The sequence below is a fragment of the Stegostoma tigrinum genome, chromosome 27 (genome assembly GCF_030684315.1).
Source record: "Stegostoma tigrinum isolate sSteTig4 chromosome 27, sSteTig4.hap1, whole genome shotgun sequence".
NCBI lineage: Eukaryota > Metazoa > Chordata > Chondrichthyes > Orectolobiformes > Stegostomatidae > Stegostoma > Stegostoma tigrinum.
In genome coordinates this window covers 11410725-11432103 of record NC_081380.1, presented here as the reverse complement: position 1 = coordinate 11432103, position 21379 = coordinate 11410725, and the positions used below count along the sequence as shown (strand labels likewise).

Sequence of the window (21379 nt, the reverse complement as noted above, 5' to 3'; positions counted from 1 at the left end):
CTTTGGACACAGCATCCATTAAAATAATGCTGAAAGGATTTCCTTCTGAACCTATTTCAATGGAACAGAGTTCCATTAAGTCATCTTTCAGTGGCTGTAAGTGTTTTGTTGATAAGATCAGCATCCCCTGTGTAATGTCAAAGCAAAGACAGCATAAAGCTTTGATGTTCCTATGTGGTTCATGCTGTTGAATAGAAGTTAAGGTTAGAAACAGACTGAATATTTTGAATGTTTCAATGCTCCCCTGTTAACTCATGCTGGTACATGTGCAATGGAAAGGATAGCCTTTGCTCACTCTAGGTTAGAATGTGGTACAAAGGATGTGAACTTCTCTGCTTCTATTCTTGTGGTTGCAGTTAAAAATAACAAATCACTCACGAAGTTGATTGTACAAAGTGAACATGCGCTTAGAACTATGATCATTTATAAAGGCATAAAGTCATACAGCATGAAAATAGATTCTGTGGCTCAACTCGTCCATACCAACCAGGTAACCTAAACTGATGTAATCGCATTTCCCAGCATTTGGCCCATATCCCTCAAAACTCTTCCTATTCATGCCCACCCAGATGCCTTTTACTTGTCGTAATTGTACCCACCTCCGCCATTTTCTCTGGCAGCTTATTCCATTCACACGACACTATTTACAATGAAATATCACTGGCACCAGCTACATACCCTCAGTAAGATTTTCTTCTTCTTTTCCCTCCCACTACAATTGAATGTAATTCAGCATATGCGGGTATCATTAAGGAAGTCTGACTTATAACGGGGTTTTTATTAGCCTTGGAGTTTTGGTCGGGTGACCCAGGGCCTTTACCGCGAAAGGTCCCAGTTATCCTGAGTGTGTCTTGTGTTGCCCGCCTCTGAGATACAACAAAATATAACAAAGAAACAGTAGAGACAGTTAGAGCACTATAAAACTTGATTAAAATAATTAAGTACTTAAATAACACTTAATTTTAAACTACTAGAGATATCTCAGTCACTGTCTTTCACTGTTCTGGGTTCGATAACTATTTCCAAACATTATTACCTAGGAGAGCTGGCAGTTGGCAGGGCTGAAACTCTTCTTGATGTCTATACCTCCTGACATAGGGTACTTCATCAGTGTTAATCTTCAAAATTCTGCACAAGGGAAAGATTTTCAGGGCTCTTTGTACACAGGTCTCTGAACCAAGTGTGTGCTTGTTTGAAATTCTATGCACATGACCAATCCAAAAAGTTTCATCCTTATTTGGTAAAGTCAGCAGTTACTGATTTCCTGCAATCGCAGCTCTTAGCAGAGCTGAATAACAGCATAATTCCACTCACATAACAGTACATTTTAAAGCTTCTTGTCAGTTCCTGTTATCTTCAGCCTTTCCGCAGCCAATGTCTGTGGAACAACAAACCAGCTCGACGAGCCAACCAACCTCAACATCTTCAGCCTTATCCAGTACCTGCCAAAAGGTAGACTCACTTTCCTTGGCTTGAACTCCCACAGGATAATGGACAGGACTGATGTAGAAGATTCAGCCACCTCTAGACTCAGAGGAGATTTTGGGGGGCACAGTATGTAGTTCATCCTCTGGCTGGCCCAACATGCAGGTCAGTTTTTCTGTATTAAACCTACCTGCAGTTTTTGTATCTGTTTTAACATTTGGATGTGTTTCTTAATGGGCGACACCAGTGAGTCATCTCCTGCTTGGAGCTCAGAATGAGCCTGGTATCTTGTAGCCTTCAGGATTCTAGAAACCTGGAGCATTTTTTCCATCGACCAGCTGCAATGCTGTGCCCACTAAAACATGCTCCCAACTGTACACCACCTAATGTACTCTCTGACACGTCAATATTTGAGCTGGCAAAGGATTTAGGAAGCTGTTGTGCTGATACTGCCTGCGAAAAGATCTGTGGCTTCTGTCTCAGAGCTGGAAGTGGAGTTGATCCACTGGCTGGTGTCATAATTAGCTCGAAGGAAGATGATGTGGTTCATCTGTTCCACAATTCTAGAAATTGACAACATCCAGGACAAAGTAGCTGCTGACTGGTACGCCATTCAACACTCTCAACATTCATTCCCTCCACTGTTGCCACAGTGGCAGTTGTGTACCATCTACAAAATGCACTGCTGAAATTCACCAAGGTCCTTAGAAAGAACTTCAAATGCAACTTTGACCTAGAAGGACAAGGGCAGCTGATGCACATCTCCACCTGAAAAATATCCTCCAATCCACAGGCCATCCTGACTTGGAACTTTATCATTGTTCCATCACTTCCCTGGGTGAAAATTTTGGAACTCCCTAATGGCCCTGTGAGTGTACCTACATCACAAACTGCAGCAGTTGTAAATGATGGCTCAATGCCACCTTCTCAAAGGGAATAAATACTTGTGATATCCACCTGCCATGAAAGAATAAAGTTAATTAGTCACTGCTAATTCACACACTGCTAATTCACTTTGCAATCTTGCCTCTGTAACATTTTGTGCAAATCAGCACAATCATATATTTTCTTAATAATCTGGTGCTTGACTAGCTTCTTTTAGCTCAAGTTGAGGTAATTATTTAGACTAGTTGTCCTTAGAATTGTTGATATACCAGCTTTCTTTCAAAATGAATATTTGTTTTCTTAGCAGACAGGATTTTGCATATCTTTTACTGGCATATTCTATTGCTGGTTACCTCATGAAAATAATTTTCATGCCAATAAAGGCTAGTTTTATCAGAGCTTCACGAATATTTTAAAATTTATATTCCATGATATATTAAACTAAAATAAAATTGATTAAAAAGTGGCAGATTTATTTATACCCACTATCCAGCAGTGAATAGGCATTAAACTAGTCAGTTACAGAAGTTGCAAGAAGCAATGATTTTGGAAGGCATTTGATCATCCCTGTTTTCTGTGTATCCATTAAAGTGTGTACACTTTCAAAAGAATCTTATTGAGATACATCAATGGCAAAAGAATCATTAAAGCACAAAATAGAGGTCGTCAGAAGAAAGCAGTTAAAATGAAAATTCAAGTGAAACAGGGCATTGTTTTTACTATAACTGGTACACCTAAATCAAACTGTTGGCAGCCTGTTGAACAATTACCTTTGTCATAAAATCAATCAAGTGACAGTTACTACTTGGAAAAAGCTTTGAAAGGTTGCAAAGATTTGTGATTCTGTGAAATATAAAGCATGTCTATCCATATTAAAAAACATAGAGTATATATGGTTAATTTCTTCAATGTAAATTTCTACTTTCACACTTAAAATGGATGCTGTTTATTTAAACATCTCATGCTATAATCATATTCACTGATAAGTACAGACACAGCTGATGTCACAGATAACCACCTATAGGTTGTAATTATAAAGTAGCAAACCCAGTTATTATAAACATGGACTAAACCATAAAAGTAAAGAATATACAATTTTAAAATGTTTTGTAAATTATCTTCTTTCACTCAGATCCAATTTTTCCACAAAAAACTAATCATGGGCACCACAGTGATCTCAAATACATTGTATTTGGTAGGAGACAGTGGTGTAGAAGTCATGTCATGGCATTAATACTGCTCTGAGATTTGTAGTCCCCCATAGTACATGTCTTATTCACTGACAGTTGAAAAAAGTTTCTGTAATATCCCAGTATCAGCACATCCCTCCCAACTGAAGTATATAAGTACACAACAAACACAGATACTCAGTTCAAAATCTCAAACTATGCAGACTCCTTAGTGAATTGGCTCTCAGTGCATTTGTAGTCATTCTGACACTGGCAAGGAGCACTAGAAACACAGTAGCTGAAACAGCATATGTGGAGAGATTTTTTTTACAGTTCATTCCTTCCATCAGCACAGGAAGATATCCCAGATGAACAAGTTTCAAACCTATGCAAAGTCAAAGGATAGGGAACTGCTGGATGATGCTTAGGAAAAACAGCAAAGGGGAAGACACCTGAGATAAAGTGCCTAAACTAAAGTGATGGTATTGCAAGACATAATGAGATAAGCATAGAATCAAAAGTTTGAGATCTGAGGAGATAGACCTTGTAAGAGCAGAATAACAAAGGAATGGGGAAGCATAGCAAACTTGACAAAAAGGCTGAGGTCTATAGAACATGGCAAAAAAAAGGCAGAGGGACCTCCAAAAGGTGGATGAGCAATTAGGAACAGGAGTAGGTCAATTTGCTCTTTGAGCCTATTCCATATTCAGTGAGGTCTGTAGGTTAACTCCATATACCTGCCTTTGGCCCATATGTCTTAACATCTTTGCTTAAAAAAAGGGATCTCTCAGATTTAAAATTAACAACTGATCCAACATTCACTGCCATTTGTGACGAGAAGGTAGAACTATTTCCTAACGTCTCTCCTGAACAGCCTAGCTGATTCTCAGGCTATGCCCCTAGTTCTCGAATACTCAACTGATGGAAATAGTTTCCTTTCTTTTTGGAATACAGCACGAAATTGTGGTCTCCCTGCTATAAAAAATGTGTTGTGAAAGTAGAAACGATACAGAGAAGTTTTACAAGGATGTTGCCAGGTTTGGAGGCTTTGAGCTATAAGGCGAGGCTGAATAGGCTAGTGCTATCTTCCCTGGAGTGTTAGAGGTAGAGTGGTGACGTTATAGAGGTTTATAAAATCATGGAGAGAAAGATAGGATGAATAGCCAGGGGCTTTTTACCTGGCGGGAGAGTCTAAAACTAGAGGGCATAGGTTAAAGGAGCAAGGGGGAAATTTTAAAAGGGGACCTAAGGGGCAACTTTGTCATGGAGAGGGTGGTGTGTTTATGGAGTAAGCTGCCAAGGGAAGTGGTGGAGACTGTTTCAGTTACTACATTTAAAAGACATCTGGATGGGTATATGAATAGGAAGGATTTAGAGAGATATCGGTCAAATGCTGGCAAATGGGAGTAGATTAATTTAGGATATCTGGACGAGTTGGACTGAAGGATCTGTTTCTGTGTTGTACTGCTCTGTGATTCTACCCTGCCTTTTCCTGTTAATACCTTGAAGACTTTGATTAGATCATGCCTTAGCCTTCTGAATTATTGAGAAAACAGGCCTAATTTGTCTAATCCCTCCTGATGACTTAGACACTGAAGTCTAGGTATCATTCATGTAAACCTGCATTGTACTCCCTTCAAGGTCAGTGTATGCTTCCAAAGGTATTGTGTCAAGATCTGCCTACAGTACTGCAAGTGAGTTCTAACCAAAGGTGAGTGTAGTTGGGGAGTTAGGGTGGGTGTTGGTCAGTCCAGGGAAGACGGACAGATCAAGGAGGAGGGGATGAGGCTGGTAGGTGGGAGATGGGGGTGGGTGTTGAAGTGGGAGGAGTGGATAGGTGGGAGAAAGGATGGACAGGGAGCCGGGGTTGAGCTGTGCTGGTTTTGGGATGGGGTCGGAGGCAGGGAGATTTTGAAACTTGTTAAGTTCACATTGATACCATTTGGCTGCAGGGTTCCCAAGCGAAATATGAGGTGCTGTTCCTGCAACCTTCGGGTAGCATCGTTGTGGCACCTGTTGCCTAACTCCCCATCTACACTCACCTTTACTGGCTCCATCCCCACCTCCTTGACCTGTCCATCTCCTCTCCGCCTATCTGCACCTTTATCCATCTTCCATCCACTTCCCTCTCTCTCTTTCTATTTATTTCAGAATACCCTTCCCCTCCCCCACTTCCGAAGAGCAGTCCAGACCCGAAACGTCAGCTTTCCTGCTCCTCTGATGTTGCTTGGCCTGCTGCGTTCATCCAGCTCTATACCTTATTATCATAGAAATCAAAGGGTGCTTTGACAGCATGAGGCATACAGTTTACACTGCACAGGTGGTGCACAAAGTAAGATCAACATTAGCAAGATTAACATTGTTTGAACATTATTCCCTTCCCATTATGTGCACTGTATGAAGGGCAACTCCTGCTGGCCGTGCTTGACTGGATACTTAGCTGGCCTTTAAAAATGGTGACATAAATAAGAATCCTGGGAGGCCCTAGCAGTGACAAAAAATCCTTGGAGGTTCCAGCACCTCTGCCAAAAGGGAAGGTAAGGTGACCAAGGATCCATAGAGGTACATAGGTAATAAGACATATTTTGGAGAATAGTGTTGAGAAATCTTGCTATGGAGAGAAAGTCACCAAAATTGTCACTTAGCCAATTTCTGGTAAATTTTCAGCACCTCATCTAAATTAGAAATGTAACAGATACATACTTACTATTGTGTAATACACTGTGTCTACTTAAGACAAGACCGTCTTCTGGTCAAGTGTCATGAGTGGCTTCCCTGTATGATTATAACCAAAGTTGGCCCTTAAATCCAATCAAGTCATGAGGACAGTGGCACTAAACTACACCAAATACAAGCTGGAGTGGTTGCCATTACAATACATACAAAAACATAGCCAAACATAATCTATCCCTATCCCAGAAAGTTGTTACTGTGGTGAAAACAATATAAATTAAAATTCTCAAGAAAACCTGTCAACAAATGTCATTTAATGATTTTTGAGTTGAATGCCTGTTTTATTTGTGGTTTGATTCCCTCAACTTTATATGTTCATTTCAAAGCTTTTTTCTTTACTTTTATTGCCATAAATCTCCAACGTAATGGTGACTAACATAAATTATATTTTTGTCTGAAGCACAAACCATCTTTTGGCAATTTTGTTCAAGGCATTTTGAGTTTTGCTGTCTTAGGCAGGGAAGTAAAACACTCTGGTGTAAGTACAGCTTCTTTTAATTGGTTTCCATTTGCACAAAAATATCTTTCATCCATATTATGTGAAAGTTAAAATTAACATTCCCATTTTTCTGTCACGGCAGCGCATTTTTGGTTTTTCCTTTTATTTAGAATTTCTAATGAACAACTGCCATCATATGTGAAGAAGCAAAGAAAGTTGTCAGAAATCACACGGTTTCGCGTAGTTTTGGTGAAAAATCAAAAATGACATAGAATAACATTGAATTTGGAGTACACAGAGAAACCAATCAACTCATTTACCTATGTTGCTGTTAACACCCTGCCAATATTGCTTTCTTTTTCTGATGTGTTTTGAGATATATTTATCCTTCAACAAATGGCACAGAATATAATAAACTGTACCCTTATTCATTGCTGTTTGGGAGCTCTTTTCTGCCTGTACATTTGTCTAGATTTAAAATATTAACCATAGTTCTGGAGTTCTTTCATTGCCTGTGAAATGATTCGAGATGCCATGAAGATGTTACAGGTGCTTTATAAATGCTAGTAACTACTTTAGCCATCTCTTGACTCTTTATTGAAATCCATATTGAAACCACTGTAACATTGACGAATTAACTTCAATATTGATCAAAAATTAACGAGTGACTACTTTAATCTAAGAGAATCAAACTGTGTTCTGTGGAAATATGTCTAAAATAGTGTCATTTTCCAGAAAAATTGCTTTGCACTAGTAAGTAAATATAACATTAATATATAAATATCGATAAAATTAAGAACTTCCTGCCACCTTATAATCAACTATTTTGAAGATCGTAAAACATTTTTGTGATGTTGTACTAGGCTGTCCTGATCAATTGCATCTGCTTAGCATCATTGCTGTCAGTAGATTAAGCTGTTGGATGGAGGGCAATTTCTTTTATTTTTGAAAAATCTATCGGATTTTCATTTTGGAGACTTGTGATTGTTAAAATATAAACATCAAATTATACAAAACATGTAATTGACCTGGTCAAGGTGATCCAGAAAACCGTCGGCATGCTCAAGGTCTCAAACGAGTTTTGGTTTGATTCATGTTTCTAAGTTAGCATAAATTTTATTAACCAGATTTTTAAACTCTTCTATTAATTCTGCAGTACAAGCATTTCTAGCGTGAACTTATTTGTTCACATTCTGCCGTTTCTGAGGCAATATATAGTTTCATAAATTGGATTTTTGACCTGTCCTACAGGGCTCTGCTGATGTGTTGAATTTTCCATTAGTGTAGAATAATGCAGGAAATGGGTGTTTGAACTATCTGTAGTGTTACATGCTGAAGATGTGCACAGTAATAGGACTATAAGACGTGTTTCACCCATTCAATTTACTGAAATTGCTAATGTCACCCTGTAGAAAGACTAGACACATTGCACCAAAGTTGTTAAAGCAGAATTTGTGATTCAAAATCATAATATTCAATGCACAGCTTGCTCTTCAAATATCCAAATCCACGCAGCTATTTTATCATTCTATTTGAACTGTAAATAAACGGTTCAAGGAAATATTTGTCATTTTTTGGGGTTAGATTTAAACTACTCTGAACTGGAGCTAGTGGAATAATATGCTTAATGGTATCAGTTTCCATACTACTCCTTTTTGAATCCAGCTATATGACTGACTTTTTAAAAGCAGCCTATTGCCAAGAGTCCAATGAGCCCAATTGCTTTGGGTAGTAGACCTTTTCTCTAATATGGAAATCCAGGACTTATGATGTAAATAAGATTCCAATTGCAATTTTAGATAGGAATTGCTGGAACCCTTAGCTCGATAGGTGATGGAAGAGGGGCAAGCACAGCAAATGTAAATCTAGAACTGTTTCTGCCTGGTTCACTACAGTTTACCTTGCAAACTTAATGATAGACTTAACCTCATATTCCTGGAGGTCAGACTGTCATCCAAACATTTTTTCTGAGAATAAAGCATGCTGTCAGGTCGGCACGGCGACACAGTGGTTAGCAGTGCTGCGTCACTGCGCTAGGGACCCGGATTCAATTCCAGCCTCAGGCAAATGTCTGTGTGGAGTTTGCACATTCTCCCCGTGTGTTGCATGGATTTCCTCCGGGTGGTCCGGTTTCCTCCCACAGTCCAAAGATGTGCAGATTAGGTGGATAGGCCATGCTAAATTGCCCGTTGTGTTCAGAAAGGTGTAGATTAGGTGGGTTATAGAGGGATGGGACTGGATGGGATGCTCCGAGGTTCAGTGTGGACTTGTTGGGCCGAAGGGCCTGTTTCCACACTGTGGGGATTCTAATCTATTCTGTTTGCATAGCTAATCCCACTGCCCACAGCTGTCTTCCAATAGCATACTTTTAAAACCTGCGCTAAGTACTTATCCATTTTTCCTTTAAAAGCTTCAATGTTTTTTAGTAGTCACATTTTCTCAATACCTTGAAGTAAGACAAATATTTTGGGAATGAGAACTAAATGAAACAGAATAGAGTGTAAATGGGTAAACCTGAAAGAAGAAAAGTATAAATCTGATAGCTCCCAGTTGAGTCACGAAAAGAAACATGCTAGAAAATTATAGATGCATTAGTCAGAATTTTCTAAAGCTCTCTAGATTCAGGAACACTCCCGTTGGATTTGAAAATGTCATTCATTATTGTAAAAATGAGAAATGAAGAAACAAGGAAGTAACAGGCCTGTCACTTTAATATTATAGGGACAGCCCAGAAATTCTAATGTTAGTTGTTTCTGCAGTATAGATCAGAGTTGTACTGTAGGAACATGCAGAAATCCCGACATAGCTGAGTCTAATGGAATTGCCTGTGGAAATAGAGAATTCAAATGGGCAATTTCCCTGCATCAGGAACCTGACAAAAGCTTTCCTCTTCACTTACCTGGCACCATAATCCCCTCACCCAATTTACCCCCAATCTACCTGGCATCCTAATCTCCCCTCATCCTACAAGTATTCTACATCCCACACCCCCAACTCACAAACCCACCTAACCAACAAGCAACTGACATCTTATCCTCGTACCCCACCTGGTTAAGTCACTGTCAAAGAGCTTTGGGACCTGTGAACAATATAAATTCTAAAATACACAGCCAAGTGCATTTTAAAAATAAAATGTCATGGCCTGTACTCCTGCATTGAATGGACTTCTCCCTATTTTCTCTGGCGTATACATTCAGAACAGGCCAGATTTGGAGATCCAGCCAGAAACGTAATTGATAGGCAGGTGAGTAATATTAAAGAGGATCACTTGATAGTCAAAATAGTTCCAACTGCAGTTCAAAATTCTGGGAAAATGTCTGCATAGGTATGAACTGATCAAAGGGAATTGGCATGAATTTATAAAGTTTAGGTCCAATCGATATGATTTTTTTTCCTGAGATTGTCACCAACATGTAGTCAGAGAATGTGTGTATGGATATTTGTGGATTGTAGAATGTATTTGATCAAGTTCATCACAAACTTGTCAGCAAATCTAAAAGTGCACAGAATTGGAGGTAGACGTGTGATGTAAGTTAATGATTCATCGGCAGTTAGAAGTTGGAGAGTAGGAGCAAGAGGAATATACTCTGAGAAAAAGAGAAAAGTGAGTTACTCAGCTTTTCACTATCTAATGACATTGAAAAAAAAATAGAAAATTGTAAAGGCAAGTTTGCAGTTAACACTATATTAGGAAATACAGTAATTTGCTTTTCAACACCATTTTCACTTGACCTATTAAGGTTGGGTGATTATTGCTGGCCTAGCCAGACTGGAATGGAGAAATTTCTTGAGGGCACATAAATGTCACAGGTATGATATAATTGTAAATAAGCATCCATTTTGTCAATCTATCTTCATTTGCACTGTTAAGATGTCTGCTTAGATTAGTTTCATGATAGGATCTGATTACATCAGACACGTATGACAGATGAGGCACCTCTTCAAGCATCCCAAGAGTCTAAGATGTTGCAAACTCCAGGTATTGCTTATCTCTCACAAATAATTAAACCTTCAACTGCAGACACTTTTATTCTCATTGAACATTAACTTTGAGGATTGCAAACAAGGTGCTACACATTATTGACATTTGCTCCCACAATTTGGGTTACAGTGTGAAATTATTCATGATTCCACACAGTTTAGTAGGGCAAAGTTGTTTCTATATATGAGCTTTACAAAGGAGAGCAGTGACATTCAAAGCTGATCGACTGGGTGGTTCACACATCAATTGTTACTCATAGTGTAGCAGTCCGGAGATAAAAGCTCACAAACCACTATTTCTCATAGATTAAACGCTGTCGTAGAGGATGCAAGCATATCAAGGGAACAGTACAGTGTCTGTACACTGATGCATTGAAGAGATACGTTAAAGTAATGATCAAAAGGAGCATTTTCAGGATTCAGAACCGAGTGGTTCTTATGAGGGTGTGGAGGACAGGTATGTATCATATGTCATGTCCCCACATAAATACACAGATACATAGAACAGTACAAAAAAAGGCCGTTCAACATACTATGTCTGTGTCAACCAAGAGGCCATTCTAAACTAATCCCATCCGCCTGCACATGGACAATATCTCTCTATTCCCCACTTTTTCATGTGACTCAACTCTACTTTCCCTGCTTATTCTCATTAACCTAGATCGCTATATTGCCAAAAAACAATCAATTGCACTCAAATGTGTACAGCAAATAAGCATTCACAGCCTTCTGAGGTAGAGAATTCCAAAGATTCACTACCATCTGAAGAAATAAATCCCTTTCTTGGATCAAAATTGCTGACTTCTTATCCTGAGTCCAGTTCGAGACTACAAGCCAGGGGAAAACAGTTCAAAGAACAAAGAACAGTATAGCACAGGAGCAGGCCATTGAACTCACCAAGCCTGTCGTGATACATGATGCTTTCTAAACTAAAAAAACTCTTCCTTCTACACAGACCACATCCCCATCTTCCCTGCCTATGCATATATCTGGAGACAATAAGCACTGCAGATGCTGAAGCCAGAGTCTATAGGTATAAGGCTGGAAAAGGCCTTACTAAAGTCCGTATAGATAACATCTACCAACTTGCCTTCGTTAATCATCTTTGGCACTTCCTCAGAAAACTCAACCAAGTTTGTGAGACACAAACTTCCCCACAGAAAGCCATGCTGCCTATTGCTAACAAGGCCATAATTTCCAAATGTGAGTAAATAGATACTATCTCTGACTTCTTTCTTCCCTTCCTCAACATCTCCATTTCCATTTCTGGGATAAATTGGCCACTAATATCCACTATTAACCCACTGACTCCCACAACTACCTGGACTATACATCCTCATACCCTGCTCCGTGTAAAGGCTTCATCCCATTCTCTCAGTTCCTCAGTCTACGTCACGTATGTTCAGATGAGGCCAACTTTGACAAGGGAGCCTCTGAAGTGTCCACCTCCTTCCTCAACCAAGGATTCTCCAGCACCGTTATTGACATGGGGTCTCAATGAGGTGGGACCCATCTCCCGCACTTCTGCCCTCACCCCCTCTCTTCCCTTCTGAAACAGTTAAAGGGTTCCCTTGTCCTCACCTACCATCTTACCAGCATCCACATCCAGAAGATCATCAGACACCATTTCCGCAACCTCCAGAGAGATGCCACCACAAGACACATATTATCCTTCCCTCCCTTGTCTGCTTTCTGCAGGGACCATTCCCTCTAGGACACCCTGGTACACTCTTCCTTCATCCCCAACACCCCCCCATAGCCGCATGGCACCTTCCTTGCAACCAGCGAATGTATAATATATGCCCATTTACCTCCTTTCTCCCCAGTATCCAATGGCCCAAACATACCTCATAATATGGTCTCCTTTACATTGGGAAAACGAAGCGTAGATTGGACGACCATTTCACAAAAAAGATCGTTTCCCATTGCCTGTCACTTTAACACACAATGCTGTTCCCTGGCCAACATCTCTGTCTATGGCTTGCTGCAGGATTCCAGTGAAGCTCAGTGCAAGTTGGAAGAACAACACCTCATTTTCCGCTTGGGGACCCTATAGCCCTCTGGACTCAACATCGAATTCAATAATTTTAGGGCCTAAATTCTCCCAAATCCTACCCCCTACCCCACACACCAGGCCTTATTATCACATACATATGCTACCTAGTGTTAGTCACCGATTCACCATTAACAGCTATTCACCCTCCCAGATGGATCATTATCAACTCCTTTGTCTATCCAACTTCTCTTCTCTCTCTTTGGGCTCTATCCTTTATCCTGTCTTTACTCCCTACCCCTATGTGGGGCATCTCACAGAAACATATAAAATGCTGATGGGACTGGACAGGCTTGATGTGGGAAGAATGTTCCCAGTGTGGGTAAGTCCAGAATAAAGAGACAATTTAAGAATAAGGGGTAAGTCATTCAGGACTAATGAGGAAGAATTTCCTTACCCAGAGAATTTGAACCTGTGGAATTCTCTCCCACAGGAGCTGTTGGCACCAGTTCATTAGATTCACTCAAGAAGTAGATGGACATGGCCCTTGCGGCTAACACGATCAAGGGGTATGGGGAAAAAGCAGGAATGGAATACTGAGATCAGTCATGACCGTATCGAGTGTTAGTGTAGACTTGAAGGGCCAAATGGCCTACTCGTGTACCTATTTTCTATATTTCTATGTTTCTGTGTAAATCAGTGCAATTGAAGGGATACCCTGAACCTCATAACCTTAACAATAAAGCTGAATGTTATGCCCACATACAGATGGCATAGAAGCTTCGCAAGGAGATAGTATCACATTTCAATATGGAACTCCGAGGTATGTAACCTTGCCAAATATACAGTGGACAACCAAAATATCTTAATTCCGTTAGAAATATGCTCCTTACTACAGAAATACTTGTTGTAGATTATGCTGGCCAGCTGGGAAGTTCTGCATTCAAGTTCTTTGTTACAATAAGACTTATGAAATTTATATTACAATCTGCAATCAGTGCTTATTGTACAATGCTCATGATTGCTCCAGGCCTTTATTTGTTATCTGCAGTCTTTGCAAAATTATTGACATCCAGATTAAGTAAGATCTGAAGGCAAGGAGGTAGCATTACTTAATCATTGGAAGCATGATTACTGCAATTGCCTCTTGAGGTGCCGCAGAAACGATGCAAAATCTAACCTCCTAGGAAAAGAGTGACTTAGTCCATCTACTTTTAATACAGTGTCAGCCATTTTCTGATGTTTTTGCCCAAGTGATTTTCTGGTCAATTAAGGTTCCAATTTTGTGTTCACATAACTGAACTGCAGGCTTTGCGTGTGACCCACGAATAACCACCCAATTCCTCACATTTTCTTTCATGTTGTTATCCCCTATCTCTCTTCTGTCTTGAACTTGCACCACCAATACCAGCTTCCTCAAGATTCAGTTCAACTTCTTTATATTGCAATTAACATGCCTGCTTTACTCACAGATTCCATGACTCTAAAGGTCTGTGCTGTAGCTGATTCCACACCCTCTCCATGTAGAGGTATGAGTAATTATGACCTGCTTGAAACACCTTTCAAGTGCTCCTCATCTCTTCTGATTCAATATCAAAGCCCCACACTGTTGTCTTCAATTGCCTTCTATCAGCAACCCCATTCCCTCAACAATGCAGTAAAATAAGGCCCATCTCAGACGTGAGTTGCCCACTTTCTCCAGGATGCCATATTAAAATATGTAGCCATTGAGCACATTGTACCATCAGCACTTCTTTCTGTAAGCAAGAGAGAATTGGTTGTGCTTAGCTTGAGGGTAACAACTCCACAAGCATGGGGGCCAAGTAAAGAGTGCAGCTTCCATGAGCCACACACAGCCAGCACAACGATTGAACTCCACACGGTTGGCTTTATGTTGCATCACACTCTAGTCATCTAACCAACTGAGCTAACCAGCTTCCAGGGCACCACAGACTGAGCACCTGCGAAGGCACCTCAGAATTAGCAAACAAGCCCACAGGAACGACCCAGTACCATCTGAACCCCAAATGTACTTGGCAAGAAAAAATTTGACCAAACTACTTACAGTCAACTGATGTCAACAGCACTCCAACTGACCTACTTGACCTACCAAATAACTGGTGGCAGTTGACTGGCCATAGCCAATTACCTGGACTGGAATCAGACCATGCCCATTACTGACTGTGACAATAACCCTTCATTAACTAGACTCTACCCATAGCCCACTGAACACTTGTCCCCTTTGACTTTCACACCCCCATTTTCTTCAAACGTATGCAAGTCTGTTTGCTATGTAAACTGCCAGTGTATGTGGCAGCATTTAATATTGATTTAGCTGTGTGCTGTACAGCATTTGCCCATTGACTCTCTTCACTAGACCCAGCTATTGCAAGCTGTCTGCCTCTCCTTTTTCACTAAAAAGCAAACTAAACCAGACAGCCTGCATCTAAGTTAGCTCAAAGGACCTTCTGTGCTAACAAACATGCTAAGACACAGAGGCTGCCTACCCCTACCTTGCACGCTTTGAAGTAAACTAAGACACAGACAATATCTAACTAAATACATAATATACCAGGCTCTTTCTCAATGCAAAATGTCCTGTTATAAGTAGCAATTACTGGCTGTTCATCAGTTCTAAATTGCATAGTTGAAGCCCTGAAATCCGTGCTGAGTTAAGAGAGGCCAAGCAAGCTGATTTTGTGAGGCTAGCGCTTTGCCAATGCCTGGTTGAATAGATTAAGGTTGAAGGAAGAATGTAATGATTGATCTTGGAGGCAATGTGTACAGAGGAAGTGATACCATATAAGGAGAAGTTGGATGGCTGGCGCAGCCATTCTGTGACCTGTAATCAGCAGTGTTGAAACAAGTCACTAGCTCTGTTTTACTTGTTGAATTTTTGTTCCAACAGGTTTCTCAGTTGTGCAAAAGTATATCAGGAGTACGATGTCAATACAATGAATTAGGCTATGAGTAAAATGCAAACGCATGGAAATAAGTTCTTTGCAAGCTGACGGTGAGATTCTGAACTCACCACATGAAGGCTTTCATGGGAGAGATGTTCTTAATGTCAAGAATCTGTTCTTTTTGACTCACGCATGATTTCTCACCATCTCAATGAGGAAGAATTCCTATGCTAGTTTTTGAAGGGAGCAGACGTATCTTGACCAGATCCCTAAAGTCCTCGTAATTATGTCTGACGGAATAATGTTATACTTATTGCTATCCAACAATAAATCTTGTTATCGAAGAAATATACCTCTTCTGTAGATACCTTATGGTGGTTTATCCTCCACAACACATTAATTGATGTGCTCAAGACAAAGGGGAATTGATGGCAGTGAACTAATTGAATAACCCTTCCTCAGTACCATACGTTGGTAGAGGTGGCAAATACCAAAAGCTACAAGAAATTGTCACCTGGAAAAATAGTACAAGGCTCAGCAGGGCCTGTTTCCAAGCAGTCCTTCCACATTCAAGAACTCGACTTGACAATCCCACTTAGCTGTGGGAGGTTGTCCATGATGTGATCACCAGCCTGTTCCCCTGAACTAGTACACCTACCCTCCAAGATCTATGTGAGTGTAACTGCTCTGGTTGAGGCAGACGACAGTGAATCCTCTTAGTGTACTTGGTCTTCAGAAACAGAAGTGAAAATATCACTTCAGCACATGGCCAAAACCTGCATTAGAAAACAAGACGGATCATATCAGGAAAAGCACAGTCTATCAGGAAACCACAGTTTGAGGCTGTAGACATGCTCGCTGAGCTGGTGGTTTGGTTGCAAACATTTTGTTACTCTACTAGGTAACATGATCAGTGCACTGCAGGTGAAGCATTGCTGTTCTGTCTCCATATGCCTCGGTTTGCTGGGATAGTTGTGATACTTACGGTTTTGTTTCTCAGTGGTTTGTACACAGGATCTAATTCAAGTGTTGGAATACCAGGTCTGTTTGGTCCAGGTCCCTCTGTTTGGCTTGTGAAATTATGGATGTTTTGCTGGTTTTGGGTATTGGAATTCCTTTACGTTTGTCAGTAGCTGTTGTGGATGATTGTTGATTTGCGGGCAACTCTGATACTTAAGGGTCTGAGTAATCTTGTGGTCATCTCTGAATGATGTATCATAGGGTGATTAGTGCATCGTAGTAATGTTGTGTCTTCCTGTTGTGATTTGTCTCGGAAGTAATGGCAGATTGTGCTTTTCAGGCATCATTCCTTTTGAAGACTCCGTATAGGTATTCTTGTTCTGCTTTGCGTACTTCTCGGTTGCTGCAGTGTGTTGTGTCTCATTTAAACAGTGCCCTGATGCAGCTCAGTTTGGGGCTTTGGGGTGGTTGCTAGTATAATATACAAAATACGATGCAAGACTAAACCAGAAGAAAGCTGACAATATGGATACACGAACACCAACTAGCACCAAGAGACACGACCAATTCTCAGTTGTCTCACTACACACGGATGACAAGGGACATGAATTTGATTAGAACATCGCATCCATAATTGCACAAGCCAAACAGAGACATGCCAGGGAATTCCTGGAGACCTGGTATTCCAATAGGAATTCCATCAACAAACACATTGAATTAGATCTTGTGTACAAGCCACTGAGAAACAGAACTCCAATCACCCCAGCAAACCAAGGCATATAAATAACAAGCGGGACAGAACATTGACGTTTCACCTGAGGCTCGCTGATGATGTCACCTAGCAGGGTGACGAAACATTTGCAACCAAACCCATCAGCTCGGCAAGCATGTCTACAACCTCATGCACAATACGAGCTACAAATCTTCTCAAAAACTTTAAACCACAGTTTAACATAAATCTCTAATCTGTTCATGTCACAACACTAGGTTGAAAGCATCCTCACTCTGCTGACTGATTAATCCAACCTTTCCATCAGCACTGAGTTAGCTGCCTTGCTCACCAGTAAAATCCATGATTTCTTCCACTTACGTAATTTGCTAATCGTCGTCCAGTCTTGGCCCTCTCTGTGGCACTAAGTCTCCTTTAGCTGCATGACAAATTAGAAAGTCAACTTAGCTTCATTGTTCCCATGCTTTCCCATTCCACGTATTAGCATACATTCTAACTGGCCGACTAATAATTTGGCAATGAAAAGGGAATTACTGTATTTTTAGTTACTGTAAACTGTCAAGTGAATTGGACACACAGAATCACACAAAATGCTTTATATCCTTATACAGGTAAAGTATCTTGCTGTAAACTGGTTTCCAGTTCTCTCTGTCCGCAGAGACCAGATGATCATAGACATGGACCTTTTATAGCTCTTATGATTTGAATCACAATTACGAACATTGTGGCAACTGACATGTGGGTGGAGGTGATACCCACACCCAGTTCAGATGTTGGGTACCGCACTCTTGCTGAATTCCACCCACAGACTTCCAAAAACTTTGCTGATGTTATTAAGAAATAAGAAGTATTGACTTTTATAAATGTAGTTTCAGTCTTAGTCAGATAAGGAAAGCTGTTGAAGGGGTAAAGTGCTCCTACAATTGGGAGGGTAGTGTGCTGTAGAAAGCCTTTGTGGACTGGGAGTGCTTTTGGAGGATGACAATTTCAAATTAACAAAATGTATAATTGTTAATGTAAATGTTCAAAGCTTTCCAGAATAACACATCTGAGCTTCACTTCTCTATAAGTTCAACACCAGTTGCTGTGGAGCAACAAAAGCAGCATTTGGAAGTGTGTACAAGTCTAAATGTACTACTTATGGCTATGATTATGATTGGATTTGAAATTCCATTTTTTATGAAACAATCTATTTTAGTGGCTTATTGTCAAGATTGGTCATTTAACGTTGAATTAGTAGTAGTCATGTACATTTATCCTGAAGAATTTCCATACTGTGATCTCTACTATAATGTCTAGATATGTTTAATGTATCTGCACTACACACTTGGTATTCTTTCAATTCTTTCAGGTTGTCTCTCCACTTATGGAAGTTGTACTGGGGGAAGTGCCACTGATTGTTGCCGATGATAAAGTCACCATTACTGATCTCAGAGCAGAACTCGTCTCAGGTCTGTCACTGAGCCTTGAATCTAATCCTGGAACTAGTCACACCTTTATTGCCAAGACAATGGCTCAACAGCGCCTTCAAACACTGAAACAGGTACTGAGGTGATATTCTATCTAAGACGTGTTGTTGGAAAGATAGGTATTTATTGGTAAGAAGTCCTGGATACACAAAGGGTAATTTCTTTTTCTATTGAGGAAATGGACACTGATGCATGACATACATTTCTTTATGCTAGCCAAGGTTTTTAGGGATGCTGTATGGATTGTGACTGAGTTTGGCCCTTGCAGTGCATTCCCACCCTCCCATCTCATTTTACTTTGGCTACTCGTGCTATATTCTCTGCCAGCTAATCATTGATGCTATAATGACCTGCTCTGAAACCTGACCAAAGCACGTAAAATCAATTTTCGCTAACAGCCCTTTGCAACTGCTAATTCAAACTGCAGGTACATTTGAGTCATACACCATTCGCAGCAACCAAATGATCCTAACTTGGAGGTTCTCCTGAGAAATCTGCAATTAAGTTTAGATTGACATTGTATTATAGCTACACTGCATGGTAAGCGTAGGTGAGATGATGTTTTAGACTTGTGGTTGAAGCCCATGGCCACAAAACAGAAAGAAGGGTGAAAACGTCATGTCAACATCTTCTTCAAAACAAACTGGATTCCATTTCACCTATCAGCTCATACCCACCTCCATCTTTGTCATCAAGATAAATACCACTTTTTCCTAGATATTATCAGTTCTAAAGAAGTGCTATTGTACTTGAAACACTAACTGTCTTTTCTGTCCATAAATGCTGCCAGGTCTGTCAAGTTTCCCCAGCAATTTCTGTTTTCGTTTCAAATCTTCAGCATCCACAGTATTAAAGCATCATCTTCACAGAATTTAGACATGTAAAATATAATACACCTCTCCAGTCCCAAACAGGAAAATTTGCCCTTTTGTGTTTCTGCAATATAGGTTGTTAGTCAGACCCTAATTTATTACAATCTGTTATTACATTGCTGACAAGGTACATTAACATTCCATGTATCCTTAACCATGTGCAAACCAAATTGTTTTACATCGGAACATACGAAACACAGAGCAGGTGCAGGCTAGTCAGTCCCTCAAGCTTGCTCGACCAGCCAGTAAGGTCTTTCACCTCAGATATACTTACCTCCGCTGTCCATAAATCTTTAGATTCCCATACTAGCAAAAGTCTGTGGATACCTGACTTGAACATATTTTAGCATCAACATAGAGATCTTCCTGAGATTGAGAATTCCACAGGTTTAAACTGTTTGCATGAAGTAATTTGTCTTTACCTTAGTCCTAATTGGATGACGTCTTAGAATTAAGGCAAAATCCTGCAGGCATTGGAATTCTGAAAGAATCATGGAAACTGCCTGAGAAACTTAGCTGGTCTAGTCGCATCTGTAGGGAGAGAAACAAAATTAATCTTTCAAGTTCAGTGTGACTCTTCATTTAAAGTCCAGTACGAAGAGTCTCTGAACTGGAAACAGTAACTCAATCTATTTCACCACAGATGCTGCTGTTTCTCCACCAATCTGTATGTTTGTTGTCAACCCCTTATTCTGAGACTGTGTACCTCCAATTCCAAACTCCGCAGCCAGGAAACGCATCATCAAAGCTGTTTATGAGTTTCATGTATCAATGCGGTCACTTCTCATTCTTCTAAAATCCCTAATATTTGTCTGGGGAATATGTGCCCCATTAACTCGATCTGTTCTCAAAGGGCAATTCTCTTATCCCAGGAGTCAATTTTGAGAACCTCATTGCACTTCCTATAAAGAAGACACATCTTCCCCTAGGTAAGGAGACAAAAACTACACAGCGAATCAAAATGTGGTCTCAACATTATACAATTACAAGAAACCTCCTTATCCTTATGTGCTATTTCCTTTACACAGCCGACGCCAACATCGCTCCGCCCACAGCCCCCACAGCCAGCAACCCCCGAGAAGACAGCCACACTGAGTCCTGCCGATTTTTTACCATCCCCCCAGACCTCCCCCTGATGGAGGATGAACTGTCAGTCCTCAGCAAGGGGCTCACCTTTGTTCCCCTCCACCCACACATCAACGAATACCAGTCACGTCTGGAAACGGAGCAGTTTATCCGCCGCCTCCACCTCCACACTTACTTCTCTAACCATGAGGCTAACCCTCCCTCCACTGTCCCCTTCACCCATCTGCAACACAAGCCCTCCTCCTGGACACCACCCCCAGGCCTTCTACCCTCCCTCGACCTCTTAGTCTCCAACTGCCGTCGAGATATCAATCGCCTCAACCTCTCTGCCCCTCTCACCCACTCCAGCCTCTCCCCCGCAAAATGTCCAGCCCTCCACTCCAATCCCCACCTCACCAGCAAACCCGCAGACAAGAGAGGCGCAGTTGTAGTATGGCGCACTGACCTCTACATTGCTGAGGCCAGACGCCAACTCTCCGACACCTCCTCCTACTGCCCTGTGGATCATGACCCCACCCCCGAGCACCCCATCGTCTCCCAAACCACTCACAACCTCATCATCTCAGGTGACCTCCCACCCACAGCCTCCAACCTCATTGTTCCCCAACCCCCACACCACCTGCTTCTATCTCCTTCCCAAAATCCACAAACCCGCCTACCCTGGTCAACCCATTGTCTCCACCTGCTCCTGACCCACCGAACTCATCTCCACCTATCTGGACTCCATTTTCTCC

The 21379-nt window shown here is 40.9% G+C and overlaps 1 protein-coding gene across 2 annotated transcripts in view; it reads left to right on the top strand.

The window, feature by feature from the left end:
• Positions 1-21379, top strand: part of tmem132e (transmembrane protein 132E) — a 583956-nt gene that overhangs the window by 487957 nt on the left and 74620 nt on the right. For both annotated transcript variants that reach the window (XM_048557374.2, XM_048557372.2), the window contains one exon: positions 18570-18761. In XM_048557374.2, coding sequence (XP_048413331.2) covers positions 18570-18761 — 192 coding nt within the window. The remainder of the gene's footprint in view (positions 1-18569; positions 18762-21379) is intronic.